At 38.4% G+C, this 24216-nt stretch overlaps 1 protein-coding gene across 1 annotated transcript in view; it reads left to right on the top strand.

The window, feature by feature from the left end:
* The window catches only part of NUP153 (nucleoporin 153), a 74335-nt gene that overhangs the window by 8762 nt on the left and 41357 nt on the right, over positions 1 to 24216 (top strand). Inside the window, exons 2-5 of the mRNA XM_027128450.1 lie at positions 11617 to 11842; positions 21228 to 21476; positions 21626 to 21765; positions 21847 to 21975. Of these exons, the coding sequence (XP_026984251.1) occupies positions 11617 to 11842; positions 21228 to 21476; positions 21626 to 21765; positions 21847 to 21975 (744 nt within the window). The remainder of the gene's footprint in view (positions 1 to 11616; positions 11843 to 21227; positions 21477 to 21625; positions 21766 to 21846; positions 21976 to 24216) is intronic.

The raw sequence follows: 24216 nt of genomic DNA, 5'->3' as shown, positions 1-24216 counted from the left end.
TTGTTCTTCTTTCTCTAATTGCTTTAGGTGTAAGTTTAGGTTGTTTATTTGAGATTTTTCTTGTTTCTTGAGGTAGGATTGTATTGCTATAAACTTCCCTCTTAGAACTGTTTTTGCTGCATCCCATAGGTTTTGGGTCGTCGTGTTTTCCTTGTCATTTGTTTCTAGGTATTTTTTGATTTCCCCTTTGATCTCTTCAGTGATCTCTTGGTTATTTAATAACGTATTGTTTAGCCTCCATGTGTTTGTGTTTTTTACAGTTTTTTCCCTTTTATTGATAACTAGTCTCATAGCATTGTGGTCAGAAGAGAAACTTGATATGATTTCAGTTTTCTTAAATTTACCAAGGCTTGCTTTGTGACCCAAGATATGATTTATCCTGGAGAATGTTCCATGAGCACTTGAGAAGAAAGTGTATTGTTATTTTTAGATGGAATGTCCTGTAAATATCAATTAAGTCCATCTTGGTTAATGTATCATTTAAAGCCTGTGTTTTCTTACTTATTTTCATTTTGGTTGATCTATTCATTGGTGAAAGTGGGGTGTTAAAGTCCCCTACTGTTATTGTGTTACTGTCGATTTCCCCTTTTATGGCTGTTAGCATTTGCCTTATATATTGAGGTGCTTCTATGTTGGGTGCATAAATATTTACAATTGTTACACCTTCTTCTTGGATTGATCCCTTGATCATTATGTCGTATCCTTCTTTGTGTCTTGTAATGGTCTTTATTTTAAAGTCTATTTTGTCTGATATGAGAATTGCTACTACAGCTTTCTTTTGATTTCCATTTGCATGGAATATCTTTTCCATCCCCTCACTTTCAGTCTGTGTGTGTCCCTAGGTCTGAAGTGGGTCTCTTGTAGACAGCGTATGTATGGGGTTGTTTTTGTATCCATTCAGCCAGTCTGTGTCTTTTGGTTGGAGCATTTAATCCATTTACATTTAAGGTGGTTATCGATATGTATGTTCCTATTACCCTTTTCTTAATGTTTTGGGTTTGTTTTTTAAATCTTTTCCTTCTCTTGTGTTTCCTGCCTACAGAAGTTCCTTTAGCATTTGTTTTAGAGCTGGTTTGGTGGTGGTGAATTCTCTTAACTTTTGCTTATCTGTAAAGGTTTTAATTTCTCCATCAAATCTGAATGAGATTCTTGCTGGGTAGAGTAATCTTGGTTGTAGGTTCTTCCCTTTCATCACTTTAAATATGTCCTGCCACTCCCTTCTGGCTTGCAGAGTTTCTGCTGAAAGATCAGCTGTTAACCTTATGGGGATTCCCTTGTATGTTATTTGTTGCTTTTTCCTTGTTGCTCTTAATATTTTTTCTTTGTATTTAATTTTTGATAGTTTGATTAATATGTGTCTTGGCCTGCTTCTTCTTGGATTTATCCTGTATGGGACTCTGCGCTTCCTGGACTTGATTGACTATTTCCTTTCCCATGTTAGGGAAGTTTTCAATTATAATCTCTTCAAGTATTTTCTCAGACCCTTTCTTTTCTTCTTCTGGGACCCCTGTAATTTGAATGTTGGTTCGTTTAGTGTTGTCCCAGAGGTATCTGAGACGGTCCTCAATTCTTTTCATTCTTTTTTTTTTTTTTTTATTCTGCACTGCGGTAGTTATTTCTGCTCTTTTATCTTCCAGGTCACTTATCCGTTCTTCTGCCTCAGTTATTCTGCTATTGGTTCCTTCTAGAGAATTTTTAATTTCATTTATTGTGTTGTTCATCACTGTTTGATTGCTCTTTAGTTCTTCTAGACCCTTGTTAAGTGTGTCTTGTATTTTCTCCATTCTGTTTCCAAGATTTTGGATCATCTTTACTGTCATTACTCTGAATTTTTTTTGGGGTAGGTTGCCTAGTTTGTGTTCATTTATTTGGTCTTGTAGGTTTTTACCTTGCTACTTAGTCTGTAAAATATATATATATATATATATATTTTTTTTTTTTTTTTGGGTGGTGCTGTATTCCTGTCCTACTGGTTGTTTGGCCTGAGACATCTAGTGCTTGAGTTTGCAGGCAGTTGGATAGAGCCAGTTTTTGATGCTGAGATGAGGACTTCCGCGAGGCCTCACTCAGATTGATATTCCCTGGTGTCTGAGGGTCTCTGTTAGTCCAGTGGTTTGGACTCAGAGCTCCCAACCACAGGAGCTCAGCCCTAACCTGTGGCCTGGGAACCAAGATCCTGCAAGTTTTGTGGCACGATAAAAAAAAAAAAAAAAAAGAGAGAGAGAGAAAAAGGAGCACTATAGTATCAAAGAATAAAAAAGAAAATAAAATTAGAAAGATAAAAAATAGGAAAAATAAAACTGTAGTTGAAACAACTGCAGCAAGTTAAAATAAAACTACAACAGAAAAAAGAAAAAAAGGGGGGGCAACAAGCCAAAAGGAGAGAACAATAACAAGGTATAAAGAATAAAATAAAATTAGAAAAGTAAAAGATTTATTAGGGAAAATAAAAATATAAAAGAATCGGAACAGTGAATCAACAAGGTAAAACAGAACCCCAATCTAAAAGAGGAAAAAAGAAAATAAAAAAGCCTTGGCTATGGGAGTCAAAAAAAGCTTGGCGGAGTTTAGGCGGGGGTGGAACTGAGTCAGGAGCAGAGTTTAGCGTTGGGCAGGGCCTAGGCAGGGTGACTGTTCAAGCGTGGGGCGGGGCCTCTGCTTAGGACCTGCTTGGAAGGGGTGAGGCAGCACCTCCAAAGGAGGGCCTCCAGAGTGTGGAGTTCCTAGGGCCCTGGTTGAGGGTGTGTGGGAGGGGTTTAGGCCCAGCGCATTAGAAGGGGTCTCAGAGTGGATCTCTGAGGGCAGAGGTGGGGCCCTGGGTGGGGGGGCAGGGGCGGGGCTTGGGCTCTGCGTGGCAGGAGAGACTCCGAGGGCAGAGGATTAGGCCTGGGAGCCCAGCAGGCGTCCTGGTGCCCAAGTGGACAGGGAGAGCACGGGCCCTGTTCCCTTCCGTTCCTTTGTGCCCCTCCCCCACCGTCTCCCCCGTAGCCACTGGACCCCTAACCGGTGTGGGTCCTGCTGCTGTAGGAACCCCTCCCTTCCCGTAGCCACACTTCAGGGGTGCCGGTCCCAGAGTTGCGGCCTTTACTTTTGCTCCCCCTTCCCTCCCTCCTAGTCCCTCAGGACCCATGCAGCTGGAGGGGCCCTTGGTGGGCAGAGGATCAGGCCCGGGATCTCAGCAGGCTCCCAGGGGCCCAAGTGGGCACGCTCCCTTTTGATCTTCTGCCCTCCCAGTGGTTCCCCAATTTCCCCCTTCGGGCGTGGGATCCCTTCCCCTCCCCCAACCGCCCCTTAGGGGCGCCAGTCCCGTCCAGCCTCCACTTCTCCTCTGCCTTCACTCTCCCCACGCCCCCTGTCCTACCTGGTCGCTGGGGGTTCTTCCCGTGTCTGTGGTTCCCCACTGGTGCCTGGTAGGTGCCCTAGTGGTGAGGAGACGCGAATTCTGCGTCCTCCTAGTATGCCATCTTAACTCCACCCTCTCTGTAATATATTTTTAAAGGATTCTTCTGTGTTGCTAAGCCCAGTTGAAAGTCTTGCTACCAGATACAATTTACTGTGTTTACTGTTGGAAAAAGGATGGTAGAACGCCTCTTCCGTCTAAAGATATTTCAGCTTCCCTGCCCTCTTCCGTCTAAAGATATTTCAGCTTCCCTGCCCCTTTGCTTGTGACTTAAAGAATAAACTTTAACACCCAATTTTCAAACAGACTGTGAAAGGAAAGTGACAATATCTTGTAGATAACTTTTAGTGGATTAAGTTGCTTTAGGCTTTTATTGTGTCTCCTATTGCTAGTTTGAAAGGTCTCTTAGGGACTCCTTTTCTTGTCCTTGTTGTTTGATTACTGTTAATTATCTATTAATACCACCTCTATAATGTAGATCTCTAAAAATAAGAGACTAAGCCAGGTCATATTTCTCCTTCCTGAATTAGTGTTAGTCTTAAAGGACGTTGAAAATTGTGGCCAGTTGTAATTTAAAATTTTCTTAGCTACAATAACTATTATGCTCATGTTTTGTTTTTTTAAATTAATTAATTAATTTTATTTTTGGCTGCGTTGGGTCTTTGTTGCAGCGAGTGGGGGCTACTCTTCATTGCGGTGGCTTCTCTTTGTTGCAGAGCGTGGGCTCAGTAGTTGTGCCTTGCGGGCTCTAGAGCACAGGCTCAGTAGTTGTGGCACATGGGCTTAGTTGTTCCGCAGCATGTGGGATCTTAACAGACTAGGACTCAAACCCATGTTCCCTACATCGGCAGGCAGATTCTTAACCACTGTGCCACCAGGCAAGTCCCTATGCTCATGTTTTTTGAGTTTATCTCTTGATATTGAGAAGAGAAATGAAAAGTATAAGGAATGGATTTTACGTGGCTAGAAAGATTTGGACTGGGTGGTTAGGAGAAACTTGGCTGCTAAATGACTATCTGTAGGTTGTAAAATGTGACAAATAATAGCTTAGGTTAAATTCAGATTATTGAAACTAGATTCAGTATAACTGCATTAGAATTTGAATACTTTATAATAGAGATGCATTGTTAAAATAAGTAATGTTAGAATGGATATATTAAAAAGCTGAAACTAACTGAAAGATTAGAATGGCATCTAGGTTTTTACTATTTAGTGTTTAAGTTTTTTTTATATTTATAATTAGATATTCTTTAAGTCTCATGTGAAGTCTTGGGTTCTTAGCCCTTGTTCTTCACTTGGGCTTGGATGGAGCAGGGGGAAAACTGATTAGGGAATCTATATGAAATGAGACTTCCAGGAAGTGTGGAGAGACTAGTGATACGGGAGTTGAGTGGGTAAGGAGAGAGTTCACAGGCCCCTGGAAGAAAACTGAGGGTCAGTGACAAGCTTCAACAAAATAAAGGCAGCCGAAAGAACAGACAGAAATCAAAACAGCAGTGTATTCTGGGAGAATAGGGCTTCAGAACCTTAAAACTGAAGATGGGTTATGTTTGATATTTATAGTTAGCAATCCCGTAAAGTTTACATGAAAAAGATTTTATAATCTGAATACTGCTATTTAGTAGAGGGTAATGTGAAGAAAGGAGAGTTGAGGGAATTCCCTGGTGGTCTAGTGGTAGGGCTCTGTGCTCTCACAGCTGAGGGCCTAGGTTCAGTCCCTGGTCGGGGAACTAAGATCCTGCAAGCGACACAGCGTGGTGCAGCAAAAAAACAAACAAAAAAACAGTTGAATAGAACTGAAGTCAAAACTCAAGTAAACTAATAGGAATAGAGAGCATTATATAAGAAGAAGGAAGGCTATATAGTATTTATAAGGAGAGGTGTCTCTGGTTATTACGATATTACAAATTGGTGAGACGATATACAGGAATTTTTTTTCCATTACAAATGAGTTCTGAGTTAGGATTGTAGAAGAGCCTTGCCCCACCTCAGCCTTTTTCATTAACCCTTGAACTCAGGTTAAATGAAATTTGAAAAGCTAATATATTCACAGTACCTTACAGATTGGATGTGCTTGATATGTGTATAGTATTGAATTTACTTCTGGCCCCCAAATTGAGTATTTATTCTAGATCTCAGTGACATTTTGATAGTGTTTTTGTTGTGAGGTGTTTTGTTTTTGCCATGTTTGCCAAATGAAGAACCCTTAGTTCTTGAGGATAAAAAAAGTCCAATCATTTTAATCGGTCCAGGTTTAAAGATTCACTCCTGTAATCCTTGAATTTAACTTCATTACTTAGGATCATCTGGTGTAGACTTTGCTTTGGCTACGAGGAGTATTTTAAAGATTTTAATGCCCCATTTGTTTTGTTGCTTTTTCTGATAAGCCCTTCATTAATTTTTATTTCTTTGACTATTTTTCTGCTTCTCTTCATTTAGTTGGCTTTGTGGTATTTATCATTCCAGAGGATGGTTCAGTTTTCCCATGCTCTTGGCTAACTTCACAAGTTGTTTTTTGGAGGAAGGACTATTAGTGTGGCAACAAAAATAATATTTGTTTAAGTTGAAGCTGTTAGACCAAGCAAATGTATTATTTTTTTTTTTGAATTCTAGGATTATTGATGTCCTTTTTTGAAACTTGCCACAGCATATTCGTATGTGGGAATAAAAAGCTGGTTGACTAGTGCAGCTGTAGAAAATTAAAATCATGCACCAGCTAATCTGCGCACTGTACAGACCTGTTGCCTACCTTCACAGAGCTGATCCTCCAGGGGAGGTGATAGACTGTGATTACCATCCCATATGATAGATTGCCTGTAGGAAGTACAGGGTGCTGTTGGTGCATGTAAGTGAGTGACTGTCCTAGACTTGGAGGATCAGAGAAGATTTTCTGTAGGAAAACTTAAACATCAAGTTACAATGATGGCAGTTATGCTTACCACTGAAGCCTGTGGAAGTGGAGAGAAAGCTATTCTGGTAAAGTAGGATTTGAGTATTCACTGCTTAGTAGACCTTTACTTAGTGTACCTCTTTCCCCCGCAAGGTTGGTTGGTTTGTTTGCTTGCTTATTTATTTATTTATTTATTTTGCAGTACGAGGGCCTCTCACCGTTGGGGCCTCTCCCGTTGCGGAGCACAGGTTCCGGATGCGCAGGCTCAGCCGCCATGGCTCACGGGCCAGCCGCTCCGCGGCATGCGGGATCTTCCCGGCCTGGGGCACGAACCCGTGTTCCCTGCATCGGCAGGCGGACTCTCAACCACTGGGCCACCAGGGAAGCCCTGCTTGATTATTTTTAATATCACAAAACATTCTTTCTTCAAGTCCATATAGGAAGCTGATTTGCCCCATTCCTGTAAAGACCTGAAGCGTATTATCTCAATAACTCTTGAAAAGATAGACCTTCTTTGGTGATTGTAAAAGGAACCTTTTCTTCCATAAGAAAACTATTTTTCCCCCTTTTCTAGCTTCCTTCACTTTTTCTCAGTTTTCCATTAGTGGCTGAAGTACTTTGAAACTCATAAAAATTGCCCGCCAGGGAAGTACTTCTCCAAATCTATATGATAGACAGGGTCCCTTACATCTTCAGTCTACCCTATTCTGTGCATAATCAGAAGATTTCTCTTCCCTAACAGCTTTTTAAACTTCTAGTATCTGGTAGTGGGTTATTTACTATAAATAAGCATGTTAAGTCTTTAACTGGAAATAAAAGAGATTCAAAGGTAGCCTTTTATGTTTTACTTTTGTTTACTTCTATATTTGATTTTCAGAATTCATATTATAAAGTAGGTATTTATGAAAGTTGGTATAATGGTATGACATCTTTGATGAGATAATCTCGGAAACAGTTTATTTTGTAGTTAAGTTTATACTCAGGGTTATGTTTATCATGGCCTTAATTGGGAAACTTGTCAGAGTTTTTAGATGATTTTAGTACAGTGGTTCTCAAACTTTAATTTGCGTAAGAATCACTTTAAGAGCTTGTTAAAACAAATGTACATTTCTAACATGCTCTTATGTGACACCAAACCAAGGCTGCTGGTCTGAAGATTCCAATTTGAGAACCACTTTTTTAGGCTTTTTTATAGTCACTAGATAAGCCACAGAACAAAAGGTTACACGTACATTCTCACACATACATGTACGTGCACACACACATGATTAAAGGGGAATTTTGAAGGATCGAAATAGTTATTTCAGGTCTATCAGGTTTTGCATTTATTAACAGCGTTACGAGAAGCTTGGATGGCACGTGCCAAGGACATTCCTACATGTGAGTCTTTGCACCTTTTGCTTTCTCAGCCTATAATACTTCTCTGCTAGAAACGTACATGGCTCATTTCTCACTTTTTCAGGTCTTTGCATATATAAAACGACTATCCCCATTTTGCTTCCCTTTATTGCTTTATTGCTGCCCATAGCACTGAATCACCATATCATGTGTTACATGTTATACTTATTTGTCTCCCTAACTTAGGATCTAAGCTCCAAGAGGGCAGGAACCTGTTCCCTGTTTTTTATCCCTAGTGTTCTTGCCTGACATGTAGTATGTGATCAATAAGTATAGATTAAATGAAGAAAAGCAATGTTTGCCTTTTACCTCTGTGAGCTAGATAAGATATTAAAATATTCATCAGGGTAAGCCTCTTTCCTGGTCCGTTTATGTACTGTTTCACAGAGATAAAAGTTGGATGTAACTTTTGGATAGTGAGTGCTTCCCCAAGTGTGGTATATGTGTTCCATTGTTGCTAAAGAAGATGAATCTAACTGATACGTGGACTGACTTTTTATTTTTCATGTTAATTAGAAAACAAATTTAACAAGTAAGGACCCAACAGGAAACAGTTCTCCAGATGGTTCAGCTGAAATATCTTTAAGAAAGAGTCTACTCAAAGATATGGTGGTGATTAAAGGAATAACATGCAGGATAGCAGGATACCCAGAGACTAGCAACAGTGGGAAGCTGCTGCCATCCCTAGGACTGGATGGATAAAGGGAAGAATCTGTGCAACTGGAGTGGAGGAAGGGCTACCTGGCTGGAGCTGTAGTTTTGGAGAAGGGGCGCTTGAGCAGAGGGAGCACAGGAAGAAAGACTTCTCTTTCCTCCCATACTCTAATATCTAATATCCTCCAGAATCTCTCATGAGCCAATCCAGAAGCCAGTTCGTTGAGACAGCCAGTCAGGAAGATTTTATTGTATAGGAAAAACTGTTTATTAAGAGAAATAAAATAAATAGATAGAAAGAAAACCATTAAATAACAGTACAGGTAAAAATCATGGCTACAGTTTGGGAAACACTGGGGAAATAGTTATTAATCCACATTGTATTCAGCACAGTCCACTATAAGATTTGTTTTTCTGATTCATTAAATAGCATTTTAATATTATGATATATTTTAATTATTGTCTGACTAGTGCTCCACATGTATGTTTTCCAGATAACTGAATATTAAGATTTAAGTATACATAATTTTATTCACCTCTTGTAGAGGGATTTCTTCCCTGAATTGTATTGTGATTTCCTGAAATGTATCTAATTTCCTAATCTCTTTAATGAGATTGGTGATTCTCAAACTATAGCATACATCAGGTTCACTTGGGAAGGTTTGTGAAAACAGGTGAGCCCTGTCTCCTGAATTTAGTAGGGCTGGGGTTGGGCCTTAGGTAATGCAGATATAAATGGTGAAGGGACCACATCTTGGGAACCACTAGTACTAGGGTATACTGAGCTTAATTTAACTTTTCTTGATGACTTAGGGTCATTTACCCTATAGAGGCATATTGAAGTAAGGGGATATTTCTTTTTAATAATGGTTCCAGGTCAATTTTAGCATCTGTATTTAATTTTGTTGTCAAGTGCATCATGCTGTCATTCATTGTGCCATTAGTAATTCCTCTCTCACTGTAATTTTTTTAAAAATTTATTTATTTTATTTATTTATTTTTGGCTGCATTGGGTCTTCGTTGCTGCATGCGGGCTTTCTCTAGTTGAGGCAAGCGGGGGCTACCCTTCGCTGTGGTGCGGGGACTTCTCATTGTGGTGGCTTCTCTTGTTGTGGAGCACAGGCTCCAGGTGCACGGGCTTCAGTAGTTGTGGCCCATGGGCTCAGTACTTGTGGTGCACGGGCCTAGTTGCTCTGCGGCATGTGGGATCTTTCCGGACCAGGGCTCGAACCCGTGTCCCCTGCATTGGCAGGCGGATTCTTACCTACTGCGCCACCAGGGAAGCCCTCTCACTGTAATTTTGTACTAAGCTGCTCTGGGCTGAGACTAAATAAATTGGTTACATTTTAGTTTAGAAAAGAGAAGGTCTCCAAGCAAAATTCATGAGTTTCAATGAAGGAGCTTTTTTTTTTTTTAATCCATTTTGACTGTTCAATTTTTACTGATTATTCTCCACAATACCTAATGCTGCCACATAAGTGACCTTTGGTTCAGTACGGTGCTAATTTTAAGTTGTTCTGTACTTGCCTCCTTCAGTGACTAGAGATCACAGGAATCTCTGATACTTTTAGTAGCTAAACCCCTTAGAGGAAGTCTACAAAAGATTTATTTTACACTAAGTTCTTGCTGTAGTGCCTTAACATCGCTTTGTATCAAGTGTGTCTTTTTTTTTTTCTTATTTAAACTGTGTTATGTATTGAAAGCACTTTCAAGTCTTTTGGAATATGGGGAGGGGGTAAATAAATATTTAAATATAAATAATTAGCAAAATAATAAACATGAATGTTTTTATAAATGTTAAATCTTGGAGTAGGTATAGAATCTTTCTTTCCAAAGAAACTAATACTGTGTAACATTGGCATAGAAAAGGGGAACAGTGAATTTGTGTTTTTCATTAGTGAGTATTCTAGGGCTGCTGGCTTCATGTGTTGTTAGAGATCTTACACAATGTAGATCTGCTCAAAGTTTCTGTTTGGAGGAAAAGTAATTACTTTTTTCCCAGTTGTTACCTACAGCTTTTCAGATAATCAGGAAAATACTATTCAAGTGCTTATATCAGAGGTGTCTTCCATCTTTCCTATAGACAGAATTTTTCAAGGCCTCTTTGTCTTGGGTTTGCTTTCAAGGTTCATGTGTTCTGCCTTAACTTTACTGGTTTTTTTTTTGTACCTGCTGATTCATTCTTTCCCTTCCGTGACTTTCTCTCTGAAATCCTATTCTGTGAAGGGAATTGTTGCCTAAAACTGATTACCTCACCCCAGCTTGTTTCTGCTAATTTTTTTTCTCATTAGTAATAAAATTATCAGTGTATGTTTCTGTTAATATTTAGTAAATTGTGAAGTGCTTTCACATTACTTCATTTGATCTTCATTATAATTCCTATCAGGTAATAGTAGGAGAGAGTGTTATTCTTATTTACCTAGAGTAAATCGTAGTACAGCCTGCCAACCCCGAAGTCAATGCTTTTACTCTATCCTAGATATACCACAGCAGTTGTGTTTGTACCTGGGCAAGTTACTTAACTTCATTGTCTCTCTTCATCTGTAAAGTGGCACGGTTAAAACCAATTTCATAAAATTATTGTGAGGATTAAATTGAATAATATGTTTAAACTGCTGAGAACAGTGTCTGTTCTATGATGAATGTTAATAATGCTGGTAGTTGTTATACCACATCTTTTTCTCCCTTTAAAAGTTACTGTAACAAAATAATTGGTTTTCAGGCAACATTTGATATAACAAAATTTTACCATCAAAAAAAAATCTTAGATTATTTCTTGAGTTTATTATGTTGGATTAGTTGTCTTATTGCCTTTTAAAAAAATTCTCATTTGTCTAAATTTTTATTCTTAAAGAATGTGCAATAAAATATTTGAGGAAGCTGTTGAAGGTATTTATTGCTTCTTTTAATATGCTGGGATCAAGATGGATGCCTTTTGTCTGGGATTATAACATTTTAGTGCATATCTTATTACTAAATCTAAAATTTATATTGCTTAGTTGAAGACCTGTGAGTTTTTTAAAGATTAGAATAGTATGGCCATTTGGGACAATTATTGGCTCATGGACATATGCATATGAAAGAAAGAAAAAAGTAGGAATTTTATAAAGTATAGAATTTGTAAAATACATTACGTCAACATTAACTCACGTAACTGAATTTTAGGAAACTTTGTTGGAAACAGTTGTGTTTTGCTTGGTATGGCTTTCTGTAAATAGGTACTTATTTAAAAGATAAATTTCTAAAACTGCCTTACATGTTTTCCCCCCAACAGGGCATTCTCAGCAGGGTTACAGAATCTGTTAAGAATATTGTGCCAGGATGGTTACAAAGATACTTTAACAAGAGTGAAGACGTATGTAGCTGCTCAACAGACACAAGAGAGGTGGCACAGTGGCCGGAAAATAGGGAAGATGACCATATAATATATGCTGATGAGGAGAACCCTAACATTCATGATGGGAGAATCACTCCTGAGCCAACAGTCAGTAATACAGAAGGTAAATGGAATGTGGATATTTTGTTGTGAATGATAGGTTTTCATGCCTTAATTTAAAATATGTTTATGTTACCTGGCTATGGTAAATCTAATTGTGTAGTACAGAAACGATGTTGGAGGAGGGTGATGATCACCTTCAAATTAGAAATCTTTTTTATTTATCAGCTTTTTTGTTTATTAAGGGAGGCTGAAATATATCAGTTGAGGGTGCAAGCTCTGCTGTTAGACTTTGGGTTTGAATTTTCATAACACCAATTGTTAGTCATGTGGCTTTGGTCAAGATAATCTTTGTTCTCCTCTGTACCCTCAGAAGTGGTTTTGAAAAAAGTAAAGTTGAAGCCCTTTGAGTAGGTCGTGGCACTAAAGGAGCAGCGTGGCAGTGCTTCCCACAGCACACGGACTTGGGTATGGTGTCACTGCAGTTGTCTTCTGTCCTCTGCAGCTAGTGCAGCTGGGCCACTTCATTAATCTTACCACTGAGTGACCCTGCATTTTAAATGCTTTTGTGGATCCGTTTATGGCATTTTTGTGGAGTTTACAAGTATTAAATAGCTTCAGTGTAACCCATGAATGTGACATATTTGGGAATATTACTCTGTCATTTCACTTTATATATTTTTTACAGCTTTAGTGAGATGTACTTCACCTAACAATAGGACTCACCCATTTAAATTGTATAGTTCAGTGGTTTTTGGTATATACAGAGTTGTTCAGTCACCACAGTCAATTTTAGAACATTTTAATCACCATCCTTCCCTCCCCATCACCGCAAAATCCTATACCCATTAGTAGTCCCTCCCCATCCCTACCCCTCCAGCCCTAGGCAACCACCAATCTGTATACTGGACATTTCATATAAATGGAATCATAAAATATGTGGTCTTTTGTAACTGGCTTATTTCACTTAGCATAATGTCTTCAAGGTTCATCCATGTCATAGCATGTATCAGAACTTCCTTTTTATTGCCAGGTAATAGCTCATGGAATGGAGAAACTACATTTTATTTATCCATTCATCCGTTGATGGACATTTGTATTGTTTCTACTTTTGGGGTATTATGAACAGTGCCAGTTTGAGTATTACTATGCACATTTTTGTGTGGATATGTTTTCTCTTGGGTATATACCTAGGAGGAGAATTGCTGGGTCATCTGGTAATTTTACATTTTGAGGAAAAACTGTTTTTCTAAAGTGGCTACACCATCTTACCTTCCCACCAGCGGTGTATGAAGAATGCAATTTCTTTACAACCTCACAAAGACTAATTTTCCTTTTTTAAAAAAACATAAATTATACCTATTTTGGTAGACGTGAAGTGGTATCTCGTGTTGATTTGCATCTCCCTGATGACTAATAATGAGCTTATTGAGCTTATTTCATGCTTATTGGCCATTTATACATCTTTGGAGAAATGGCTATGCAGATCCCCCTTTTCCATTTTTAACTGGGTTATTTGTCTTTTTATAGTTGAATTGAAAGAGGTCTTCACATATTCTGGATATAAGCCCTTACCTGTATATGATTTGCAAGTATTTTCTCCTATTCTGGCTTCTTGATGGTGTCCTTTGAAGCACAAAATTTTAAATTTTGATGAAGTCCACTTTATCCCTCAAGTATATGTTTCTTTCAGTTTATATATTTTTTCTTTCACTACATGTTTTGACTTATAATTATAAAAATGTTTTTGAACTCTGAAATCTTGTCTTGCCTAAATAATTGATGTGGATATGTGCCTATTAATTTTGGTATACTTAGTAACTTATTTTCCTGCCTGATTTGCTTATAAGGGAAAACTAGTGAGGGTGAAATGGGCTGAAAGAGTGATTCTTACTTGGGAGAAATGGCAAATCTAAGTTTTCTTAGTGATATTCAGTTTGGCTTAGTCTTCAAATCCTTGCTTATTTTTATTAGAGTAACTTAGGGAGTTTTAATATCTGTACTGTTCAAGATTTCTTTCTAATATATTACCAGCAACCATCTTGAGGTTTTATTTGGTAGATCTCTAAGGTGACTGCTTCTATATTGTTCTCTTTTCTGGACATCAAATGGGACCACAGCTTCTTTCTTTCTTTTGACTGGAGACTTTTAGTGTGCAGCAGCATATATCTACAGTGACTGAAACCTTCTTTTGCATCCTAATGAGTATGCTTGTGGGGATTAACTAACTTGAAGAATTTAATTCAGCTGTGAGATTAATGGCGTTTCTCATTTTACATCTGTAAAGTTCTTTTCCGTTTGTATTTTCATTGAAATTATGGAATTAATTCAGTGGTCTGCCAAGGTTAATTCCAACTTGGATTTTATTCATTATATTATTAGGTTTGTAAGGTAGCTTTTCTGTTATGTGTATATTACACACACCTTTGTGAATAACTTCTAAATTTAAATTATTGTGGAAATTTTCAAACTACAAAAGTAAGGAGGATAGTACAATGAACCTCCATGTACCTGTAACCCAGCTTCAAAGACAACGAGCTTATGGCTGACTTTGTTTTCTTTATTCCCACATCTATTTACCTACCTTCTCCGTCTAACTCCCCTGATTATTTAGAAGCAAATTGTGAACAGCTTTCTGATATTAACTTCAAAAACTTGATGGCATTTTCCCTCTGTCTTGTCTAAGAGCTGACTCTTGCTCCTGTCTTAAAATCTGTAAGTTCCAGGCAGTTCTCGTCTCACAATCTGCCTCCGCCTTTCTCAAAGTATTTATTCAATAGTTGTAGTCACATGTGTGACTACAGTACTGTTGATAACTCCCCAGTATGGTGAATATAGATCTTACTAGATGTAGCAAATCAGTTTATGTTTACTCTGTGAAACATTACTCTTAAATTTGACAATGCATTCTCAAAACAACTTAGAGGGCTTCCCTGGTGGCACAGTGGTTCAGAGTCCGCCTGCTGATGCAGGGGACACAGGTTTGTGCCCTGATCTGGGAAGATCCCACATGCCGCAGAGCGGCTAGGCCCGTGAGCCATGGCCGCTGAGCCTGCACGTCCGGAGCCTGTGCTCAGCAACGGGAGAGGCCACAACAGTGAGAGGCCCGCGTACCACAAAAAATAACTTAGATATACTTGCTTTTAAAGTAGTGTAAAATTATCAAAAGCTTAAAATAATTTAGATATAACAGTCCTGAGTGTTGTTTACTAAATAGTAATTTCACCACTGTAACTTTTGTATTAATAGTAACTGGAGCTGGAGCGTATAGGACATTCTTCAAATAGCACAGTGCAGTATGACAGTTATAGAATCTGTGGCCCCTTTCAGATCTGTTGTCTGCAACTGTCTGCTTATATGTACCTCCTTGTACTGACTGTCTTAATGATGGTGAGCCATTAGGTGTCTAGATTTCTTCTGCTAGGGTAATGAAATGGATCAGTGAGAAGAACCTCAAATAATGTACCCGTTAGATTTTTATTGATTCAGTAAGAGTTCAGGCCTCTGAGAGCCCCACAATGGCATATTTAGTATGCTAGTCAGCAGTAGATTGAAGTTGTAGACTGCATTGGCTGATTGATACTATGTGATCATAGGTGTACTCTTAGAAACTGGGCATTTACGGCTGATGTGAATCTGTAGATGATGTGGCCTTATTTAGTCTTATTATCCCCAAATGCATCCTTTATTGGGCCTGATTTGGAGGTTAAGGAAGCTCTGTAAATATAAAAAACTGGCATTGCTATTAGCAGCATACCTTCCAGTAGAAGTATATCATACTAGATTTCTTTTTTCTCTATAGCTTCTGTATATACTAGATTTAGTAAATGTCTGCCAATATCTAGAAAGTTGTCCTATCACTTTTATCCTATAGGATGAACTGCTGTAGGCATGAGAGAATGGGTAAGTAAAAAGCACTTTTAGGATATAACATACTACAAAGTTAGAATACTTAATACTCTAAGAAACATTTCAGCCTGTATATGTATGAATCCTGACTGCAGAGAAATTGAAATATGATAATCTTTAGATGCCAATAGGTTTAAATGCCGATACCAGTAGATTTCGAAGCTCCAGCCAGTTTCTGTCTTAACTTGAGCAAGCTTGATAAGAAATTATTACATATACATTAAATTCTAATTCCCCATTCCCCCTCCCCCCTGCCCCTGGCAAACACCACTGTAGTTTCTCTATGACTTTGACTACGTACCTTATATGAGTAGAATCATACAGTATTTAATCTTTTGTGACTGACTTATTTCACTTAGCAGAATGTCTTCAAAGTTCATTCACATTATTGTAGCATATATCAGAATTTATTTCCTTTTTAAGGCTGAAGAACATTCACTGTATGTATTTACCACATTTATTTATTCATTCATCTGTTGATGGATGCTTAACATTACTTCCACCTTTGGCTCTTGTGAATAATGCTGTTAGAAACATGGTTGTACACATCTCTTTGAGACTCTGCTTTCAGTTCTTTTGGATATATACCCAGAAGTGGAATTGCTGGGTCATATGGTAATTCTATTTTTAATTTTTTGAGGAACCACCATACTGTTTTCCACAGTGGCCACACCCATTTTACATTTCCTCTCAACAGTGCACAAGGTTTCTAGCTTCTCCACATGCATGCCAACATTACTTTCTTTTTTTCTGATAGTAGCTGTCCTGATGAGTGTGAAGTGGTATCTCACTGTGGTTTTCATTTGCATTTTTCTGATGACTAGTGGTGCTGAGCATCTTTTCATATGCTTTTGGTTGTTTGTATATCATCTTTGGAGAAATGTCTGTTCAAGTCCTTTGCCCAGTTTTTAATCAGGTTATTTGATTTGTTATTGTTGTTGAGTTATAGGAGTCTTTTATGTGTTCTAGATATTAACCCCTTATCATATATATGATTTGCAAACATTTTCTACCATTCTGTAAGTTGCCTTTTTATTCTTGATTGTGTCTTAGTGCACAAAAGTTTTATATAGTCCCACATGTCTTTTTTCTTTTGTTGCCTGTCATATCTAAGAAATCACTGCCAAGACTAATGTCTTGAAGCTTTTCTCTGTTTTTTTTCCTATAAGTTTTACAGTTTGGGGTCTTATGTTAGGTCTTTAAAACAGGTTGGGTTTATTTTTGTATACAGTGTAAGATAAGGGTCCAGTTTCCTTCTTTTGCCTGTGCGTATCCAGTTTTCCCAAGATTATTTGTGGAAGAGACTGCCCTTTCCCCATTCATTGATTGGTCTTGGCACTGTGTCAAGGATCATTTGACCATGTATGCAAGGGTTTATTTCTGGGTTCTCTATTCTTTTCCATTGGTCTACCTGTCTGTCTTTATGCCAGCAGCATACTTTTGATTACTGTTTGGAAATAAGTTTTTGAAATCAGGAAGTGTGAGATCTCCAATGTTGTTTTTTTTCAAGATTATCTTGGTTATAAGTGGTCCCTTGAGATTCCATAAGAAATTTAGGATGAATTTTTCTATTTTGTCAAAAAAAGTCATTGGTTTTTTTAAAGGAATTGCATTGAATCTGCAAATCACTTTGGGTAGTATTGACATTTTAACAACATTAGGTCTTCCAACCTAAGAACATGGGATGTCTTCCCATTTATTACATCTTCTTAAATTTCTTTCAGCAATGTTTTGTAGTTTTCATCATGCAAGTCTTTCACTTCCTTCCTTAGTTAATTCCTAAGTGTTTTATTCTTTTTGAAGCTATTAATAATGCAATCATTTTCTTTATTTACTTTTTAGATTGTTCATTGTTAGTGTATAGAAACAAAACTGATTTTTGTATGTTGATTTTTTTTTTTTTTTTTTTTTTGCGGTACGCGGGCCTCACTGTTATGGCCTCGCCCGTCGCGGAGCACAGGCTCCGGATGCGCAGGCTCAGCGGCCATGGCTCATGAGCCTAGCTGCTCCGCGGCATGTGGGATCTTCCCGGACCAGGGCACGAACCCGTGTCCCCTGCATTGGCAGGCGGACTCCCAACTACTGTGCCACCAGGGAAGCCCTGTATGTTGATTTTGTATTCTGCTACTTTGCCGAATTTGTTTATTCTAACACTTTTTTTGGTGGAATATTTAGGGATTTCTGCGTATAAGATATATCATTTGAAAACATAATTTTACTTCTTCCCTTCCAATTTGGATGAATTTAGTTTCTTTTTCTTGCCTTATTACTCTAGCTAGAGTTTCCAATCCTGTGTTAAATAGAAGTGGGGAATGCAGGCATTCTTATCTTATTCCTGGTCTTGGAGAAAAATCAGTCTTTCACCATTAGGTATGATGTTAGCTGTTAGTTTTTCATATATATGGCAAATCTATTGTTCTTTATTTATACTTGGAATATGGAAACCATTGCTTAATATGTCAGTCATCCACAGGCCAGAAATCATGTGTCATGGTGAAACAATAGAAGCATTTTTTAAAATGTGATTTTTCAAGTGACTTTTGACTAAATTATTTTGTAGAATATGGATGGAGATTCTGGGTTCTGTTGTCTTCCTCTGAGAAGTATTGATTCTTGTTTCAGCAAGCAGTTGTTACTGAATGATCATTTTGAACTCTTATATAGTTTTATGTTTTATTAATGTCCATCTGTGGAAAATCTAAGGTGTGTGTTAAGTCCCCTAAGGTGGAGGGATTTAGCCTCCAAACTCTGTCTCCTCTGTGGCTTTTTCAAACTCTGTCTCCTCTGTGGCTTTTTAGGTGGGTTTACAGCAGGTCTTGTTCTAGGACATGGCCCTTGGTCTCAAGGGAAAGCTCTTCTGGTATCTCAGCTGAATGCCAGGGTTATTTAAGGAAGTGTTTATGGGGCCTCTAAATTCTGGCAGTCTTGGAACTTCACTGTCCTCAGCACTGCTTTTTTCCCCTAGCACTGATCAACCTTCTAGTAGCTTTTTTCTCAATTTCATAGCAGCTGCTATTTGGTAAGCCTTAGGTGGTCTTGCTCTGTGTGTGTATAGCCCATCCACGCTCTGGACACTCCTGTGTAGACTTCTGGAGGCCCCTTCCTGCGTAGTTTTCTACTGTTCAATACCCTTAATTCTGATTTCTGCCTACTGTATTTTGCTTTGACTCCAACTCTCTCTGCCAGGTCTGGAAATGTTCCTAGACAGCTGGGTAGTGATAGGGCTCACTGTGAGTTTTTCTTGTCCGTTTTCTGTTGTCTGAAAGTTACTACCTCATGTATATTGTCCACTTTTATAGTTACTTACAGTAAGAAGGGCTAGTCTAGGGCCTCACTTATTCCAGCCTAACTGGAAGAGAGTCTTTTGGAAACTTCACAAATGATTCTAAAGTTCTTAAAAATACACCAGAAAATGAATAGAGAAATCCTGAAAAAGAGTAAGGGAAATGTGATGTAAGTCAGTAACTTTTACAGGTATTAAATGTGTTATAAAGCTATAGGATTTAAAACATTATGGTACTGGTATAGATATATATCGTTGGGGAAGGCCTCCTAGAATTTACTATGTGGTAGTGGTGGCTTCTCGATCAGTGAGGAAAAGATGGCTTACTTAAGAAGATTATTTTAGAATATAAACAGACTAACCATTTGGAAAACAATGAAGCTAAATCATTCCCTGACTACTTCATCATAACTGATTCCATATGGAATCAAGATTAAACATTATATTGAAATAAAAGCAATACTACCAAAAAGAAGAGAGTAAAATTTTTTATTTCTTAGTCTTGGAATGGTAGAAGTCTCTGTAAAAATACATATTATTTTCTGTATTACAAAGGACACCATCCAAAAAATAATGGTTTCAACCAACAGTGAAAAAAATTAGTTGTGATATTTCAGATCATGTCACACTAATCTTACCGATCAAAAACTAGATTGGACTAATTTTATTAGCAAGATAAACTATATCAATGAGCAGTTAACAGAAGAAATATAAATGACTAATGAACAGGGAAGGGTGTTCAATATGTCATTTAAATAAATGCAGATAGTAATGATGCCACTGGACACAGCAGATTGACAGAAATCAGAAAAGGTTATTATTATCCAGTGTTGGAGAGCATGGGGGAAATATACATTGTCATTTACTATTTATGCAGTATAGCTTAACAGAAAACCTTTGGATCCACAGTATCTCTCATAAGCAAAAGTGAGCATGTACTCTGATCCAGTATGACAGGGCAGTTCCACAAATTATTGTTTATCCATTGATTCTGAGGATACCTTGCAGTACTTAGGCTGCTTTATGGGCCCAATTTCAGACTTACAGTCAGATTTTTTGTGGGTCACTTAGGCATATTTCTTAAATAATTTCTCCTCATGTTTCTCTTACATATTTAAAGAACCATGGATTTATCCAAAAAGAATACAAAGTCTGCAAATATAAGTGCTTGTATGTTTGATAGAATATTGAGAAAACAATTACATAAATAATGATGCTAAATCAGTCTGATAAAATAGAATGTGGTCTTCACATGGAATGTGCTCTGTATGTGGAGACAAAATTATATGATAAATGAAAAAAACAAGTCACAGAACATAATGCATAAGCATGATTATGTGATTAGGGAAAATGTGTATGCATACAGAATGTCTGAGAGGATATACAAATTTTTTTGAGATATAATTGATTTACAGTATTATATGTTTCAGATGTACAACATAGTGATTCACAGTTTTTAAAGGTTATTCTCCCTTTATCGTTATTGTAAAATATCGCTTGTGTTCCCTGTGCTGTACAATAAATATGTCCTTGTAGCTTATACATTTATATGGAGTAGTTTGTATCTCTCACTATCCCTACCCCTGTCTGGTGCCCACCCACTTCTGTCTCTCCACTGGTAACTACTAGTTTGTTCTCTGTATTTGTGAGTCTGTTTCTTTTTTGTAATATTCATTAGTTCTATTTTTTAGATTCCTCATGTAAGTGATATCATACACTGTTTGCCATTTGCTGACTTACTTCACTAAGCATAATACTTTCTAATACTCTCCACGTCCGTCCATGTTGATGCAAAATGGCAAAATTTCATTCTTTTTTTATTGACTGAATAGTATTCCATTAGAGGATATACAAATTTAATAGGGGTTGTTTCTGGAGGGATGGACTTACCTTTTTGTTTTATGACTTTCTTATATAGCTTCTTTGCTTTTATTTTTCCATGAGCAGATTTTATTGTTTTTTTTCTTTCTTATTGAGCACGTTTTATAATACCAATTCAAGGGAAATCAAGAAGCTTGTACTTTTAGAAGTGTATTTGATAATGAAGTATATTTTGACACTAGGTTAGGTAAATTTCAGTTAGTTGAAACTTTGGCTAAAGAATATTTTAAATTGGGCTTATGGGAGGCTTCAGTGTTTTGAATTGAAACTATATTTATTATACAGTATATTTTCTTGAAACAAACACTGTTTTGTTTTGACAGTATATTGCTTTTTCTAAGTTGAGTATTCATAATATTAATGCTTTTCTTTTAAGAACCCTCAACAACTAGTACTGCTTCAAATTATCCAGATGTATTAACAAGGCCTTCCCTTCATCGGAGCCATCTGAATTTCTCCATGTTGGAATCTCCTGCGTTACACTGTCAGCCCTCCACATCTTCGGCATTCCCAATTGGCAGTTCTGGATTTTCCCTCGTAAAGGAAATTAAAGATTCTACCTCTCAGCATGATGATGATAACATCTCGACCACCAGTGGTTTTTCTTCAAGAGCTTCTGATAAAGGTATTCTTGGCATTTGGTAGTATATAATTTTGGTAGTAAAAATAAATTTCATGGGATAATTTTTTCTAACTTGGTTGTCATTTTCAATTTATAAAAATATAGGCCTTGTAATTAGTGGCATTACTATGCATTGCATATTCTTGTTTCAGATATAGCTGTTTCAAAGAACACTTCAGTGCCACCTCTGTGGTCCCCAGAGGCTGAACGTTCTCATTCACTCTCACAGCACACTGCCACCAGCTCAAAAAAACCAGCATTCAACTTGTCTGTCTTTGGAACACTTTCTCCTGTGAGTACTAATTTGATGTGATTTAACCATGTTAGTTTTGAGTGTTTATTGCTTATAATTTATCATTATGTTTTTGTGCAGTCACTTGGGAATTCTTCAGTTCTTAAAACAAGTCAGCTTGGAGATTCTCCTTTTTACCCTGGAAAAACAACATATGGTGGGGCAGCAGCTGCTGTAAGACAGTCTAAACTACAAAACACACCCTATCAGGTTGGTTTGAATAGGAGGGAGGATTCGTAACCATTTTTTTTTAATAATCAATAAGTAACTTGGCACTCAAATAGAGTTTTGGTTTAGTTATTCTTTGGCGAAATGATAGAACTCTGGATTACATTCTTTTCATTTAGGGGCTATATTAATATTATTTGAGACCTAAGGGAACATTTTATACATTATTTGTGATTTATTTATTCATTCATTCACTCATTCATTCGTTCATTTATTTATTTATGGCTGTGTTGGGTTTTTGTTGCTGCACGCGGGCTTTCTCTAGTTGCAGTATGTGGGCTTCTCTTGTTGCGGAACATGGGTTTTAGGTGCGTGGGCTTCAGTAGTTGCAGCACGTGGGCTCAGTAATTGTGGCATGTGGGCCCTAGAGTGCGTGGGTTTCTGTAGTTGTGGAATGCAGGCTCAGTAGTTGTGGCTTGCGGGCTCTAGAGTGCAGGCTCAGTAGTTGTGGTGCATGGGCTTAGGTGCTCTGTGGCATGTGGGATCTTCCCCAGCCAGGGATCGAACCTGTGTCTGCCGCATTGGCAGGTGGATTCTTTTTTTTAAATTTATGTATTTTTTGGCTGCGTTTGGTCTTTGTTGCTGAGCGCGGGCTTTTTCTAGTTGCGGCGAGTGGGGGCTACTCTTCGTTGCGGTGCGCGGACTTCCCACTGCGGTGGCTTCTCTTGTTGCAGATCATGGGCTCTAGGCACGCGGGCTCAGTAGTTGTGACTCGCAGGCTCTAGAGTGCAGGCTCTGTAGTTGTGGCGCACAGGCTTAGATGCTCCATGGCATGTGGGATCTTCCCAGACCAGGGCTCAAACCTGTGTTGCCTGCATTATTAAGAGGCAGATCCTTAACCACTGCACCACCAGGGAAGTCCGTGTGTGTGTGTTTTAGGAAGTATGATGATTAATTCCTTTTTTAAAAAATTGAGGTATAATTTACATGTAGTAAAATTTACCCTTTCCACAGTATTTGAATTTTAACTAAACACATACAGTTGAGTAACCACTTCTGCAATCAAAATACTGAATAAACATTTCCATCACCCCAGAATATTACGTTGTGTATCTCTGTAGTCAGCCCTTCTTCCTACTCCTTTTTTTTTTCTTTTTCTTTTTTTCTTTTCTATGCCTCACTCTCTCCCTTCTGCTCTTTCCGCGGCCCTTCGGGAGTGCCTCTCTCGTGACGCCGCCTCCACCTCCCAGTTCCCCCTCCCACCTCGCCCTTCCTTCCGCCTCAGCCTCTTGGCACATCCGGGGCCCGAGCCGCCATTTTGTGTGAATTTCTGACTGCGGCGGGGGCTGGGAAGCCGGGGCACCAAGGGCGGGCGGGGAGACAGACAGACAGTCGGCCTGTCTCTGCGGCCCGTTTCCTTTTCCTAAATTCCTTTTTTTTTTTTTAAATCAGCCTCGCTCACTCTCCTCTTTTCCCTTCCCCCCTCGCTTGCTCCATTGCGCGCGGCCCGCTCTACTTACACCGAACCACCCACCAGTGTCCGTGTCCCCCGGGTCTCCCACCCCCGGGCCCGCAGCGGTGTGTGTGTGTGTGGGTGCTCTCGTCCCGATGAGGGCCCCGCGCCTGTGAGCGAGTGACCCCAGGGGCGGGCTGCGGAGAAAGCAGGCGGTGAGCGGCCAGCTGAGGCCTAGGCCACGCAGCCTATGCGGAGGTCGGTGCACCCTTCTTCCTACTTCTACCTCTTGGCACCCACTGATCTGTTTTCTTTCCCTGTAGTTTTGTTTTTTCCCAGGATGTCATAAACTTAATCACATACTGTGTAGTTTTCTGAATGTGGCTTATTCAGCTTAGCATAATGTATTTAAGATCAGTCTCTGTATTTGCATATATCAATAGTTAGTTCCTTTTTATTGCTGAGTTATTGTTTATCTGCTCACCAGTGAAAGGATGCTTGGGTTGTTTCTAATTTTTGTCCATTGTGAATAAAACTGCTATAAACATTAATTTTCATTTCTCTTGGGTAAGTACCTAGAAGTTGGACTGCTGAGTCAGATGGTAAATATACATTAATTTTATAATAAACCATGAAAGTGTTTTCCAAAGTGGCTGCTACCACTTTGCATTCTCACCAGTGTTACAAGTGTGTTCTGGTCAGCACTTGTTATCATCAGTGTTTTGTTTATTTCAGGCATTCTAGTAGGCATGTAGTGATAACTCCAACTCACTGTGGTTTTGCATTTCCCTTATGATTAATGATGTTGGGCATCTTTTCATGTGCTTATT

Source organism: Aethalodelphis obliquidens, unplaced genomic scaffold (assembly GCF_003676395.1).
Source record: "Aethalodelphis obliquidens isolate GAN/ISIS:26980383/991018 unplaced genomic scaffold, ASM367639v1 scaffold34, whole genome shotgun sequence".
Classification (NCBI taxonomy): domain Eukaryota; kingdom Metazoa; phylum Chordata; class Mammalia; order Artiodactyla; family Delphinidae; genus Aethalodelphis; species Aethalodelphis obliquidens.
Note: the sequence above shows the minus strand (reverse complement) of the source record. Positions and strands in the feature narration are given on the sequence as shown.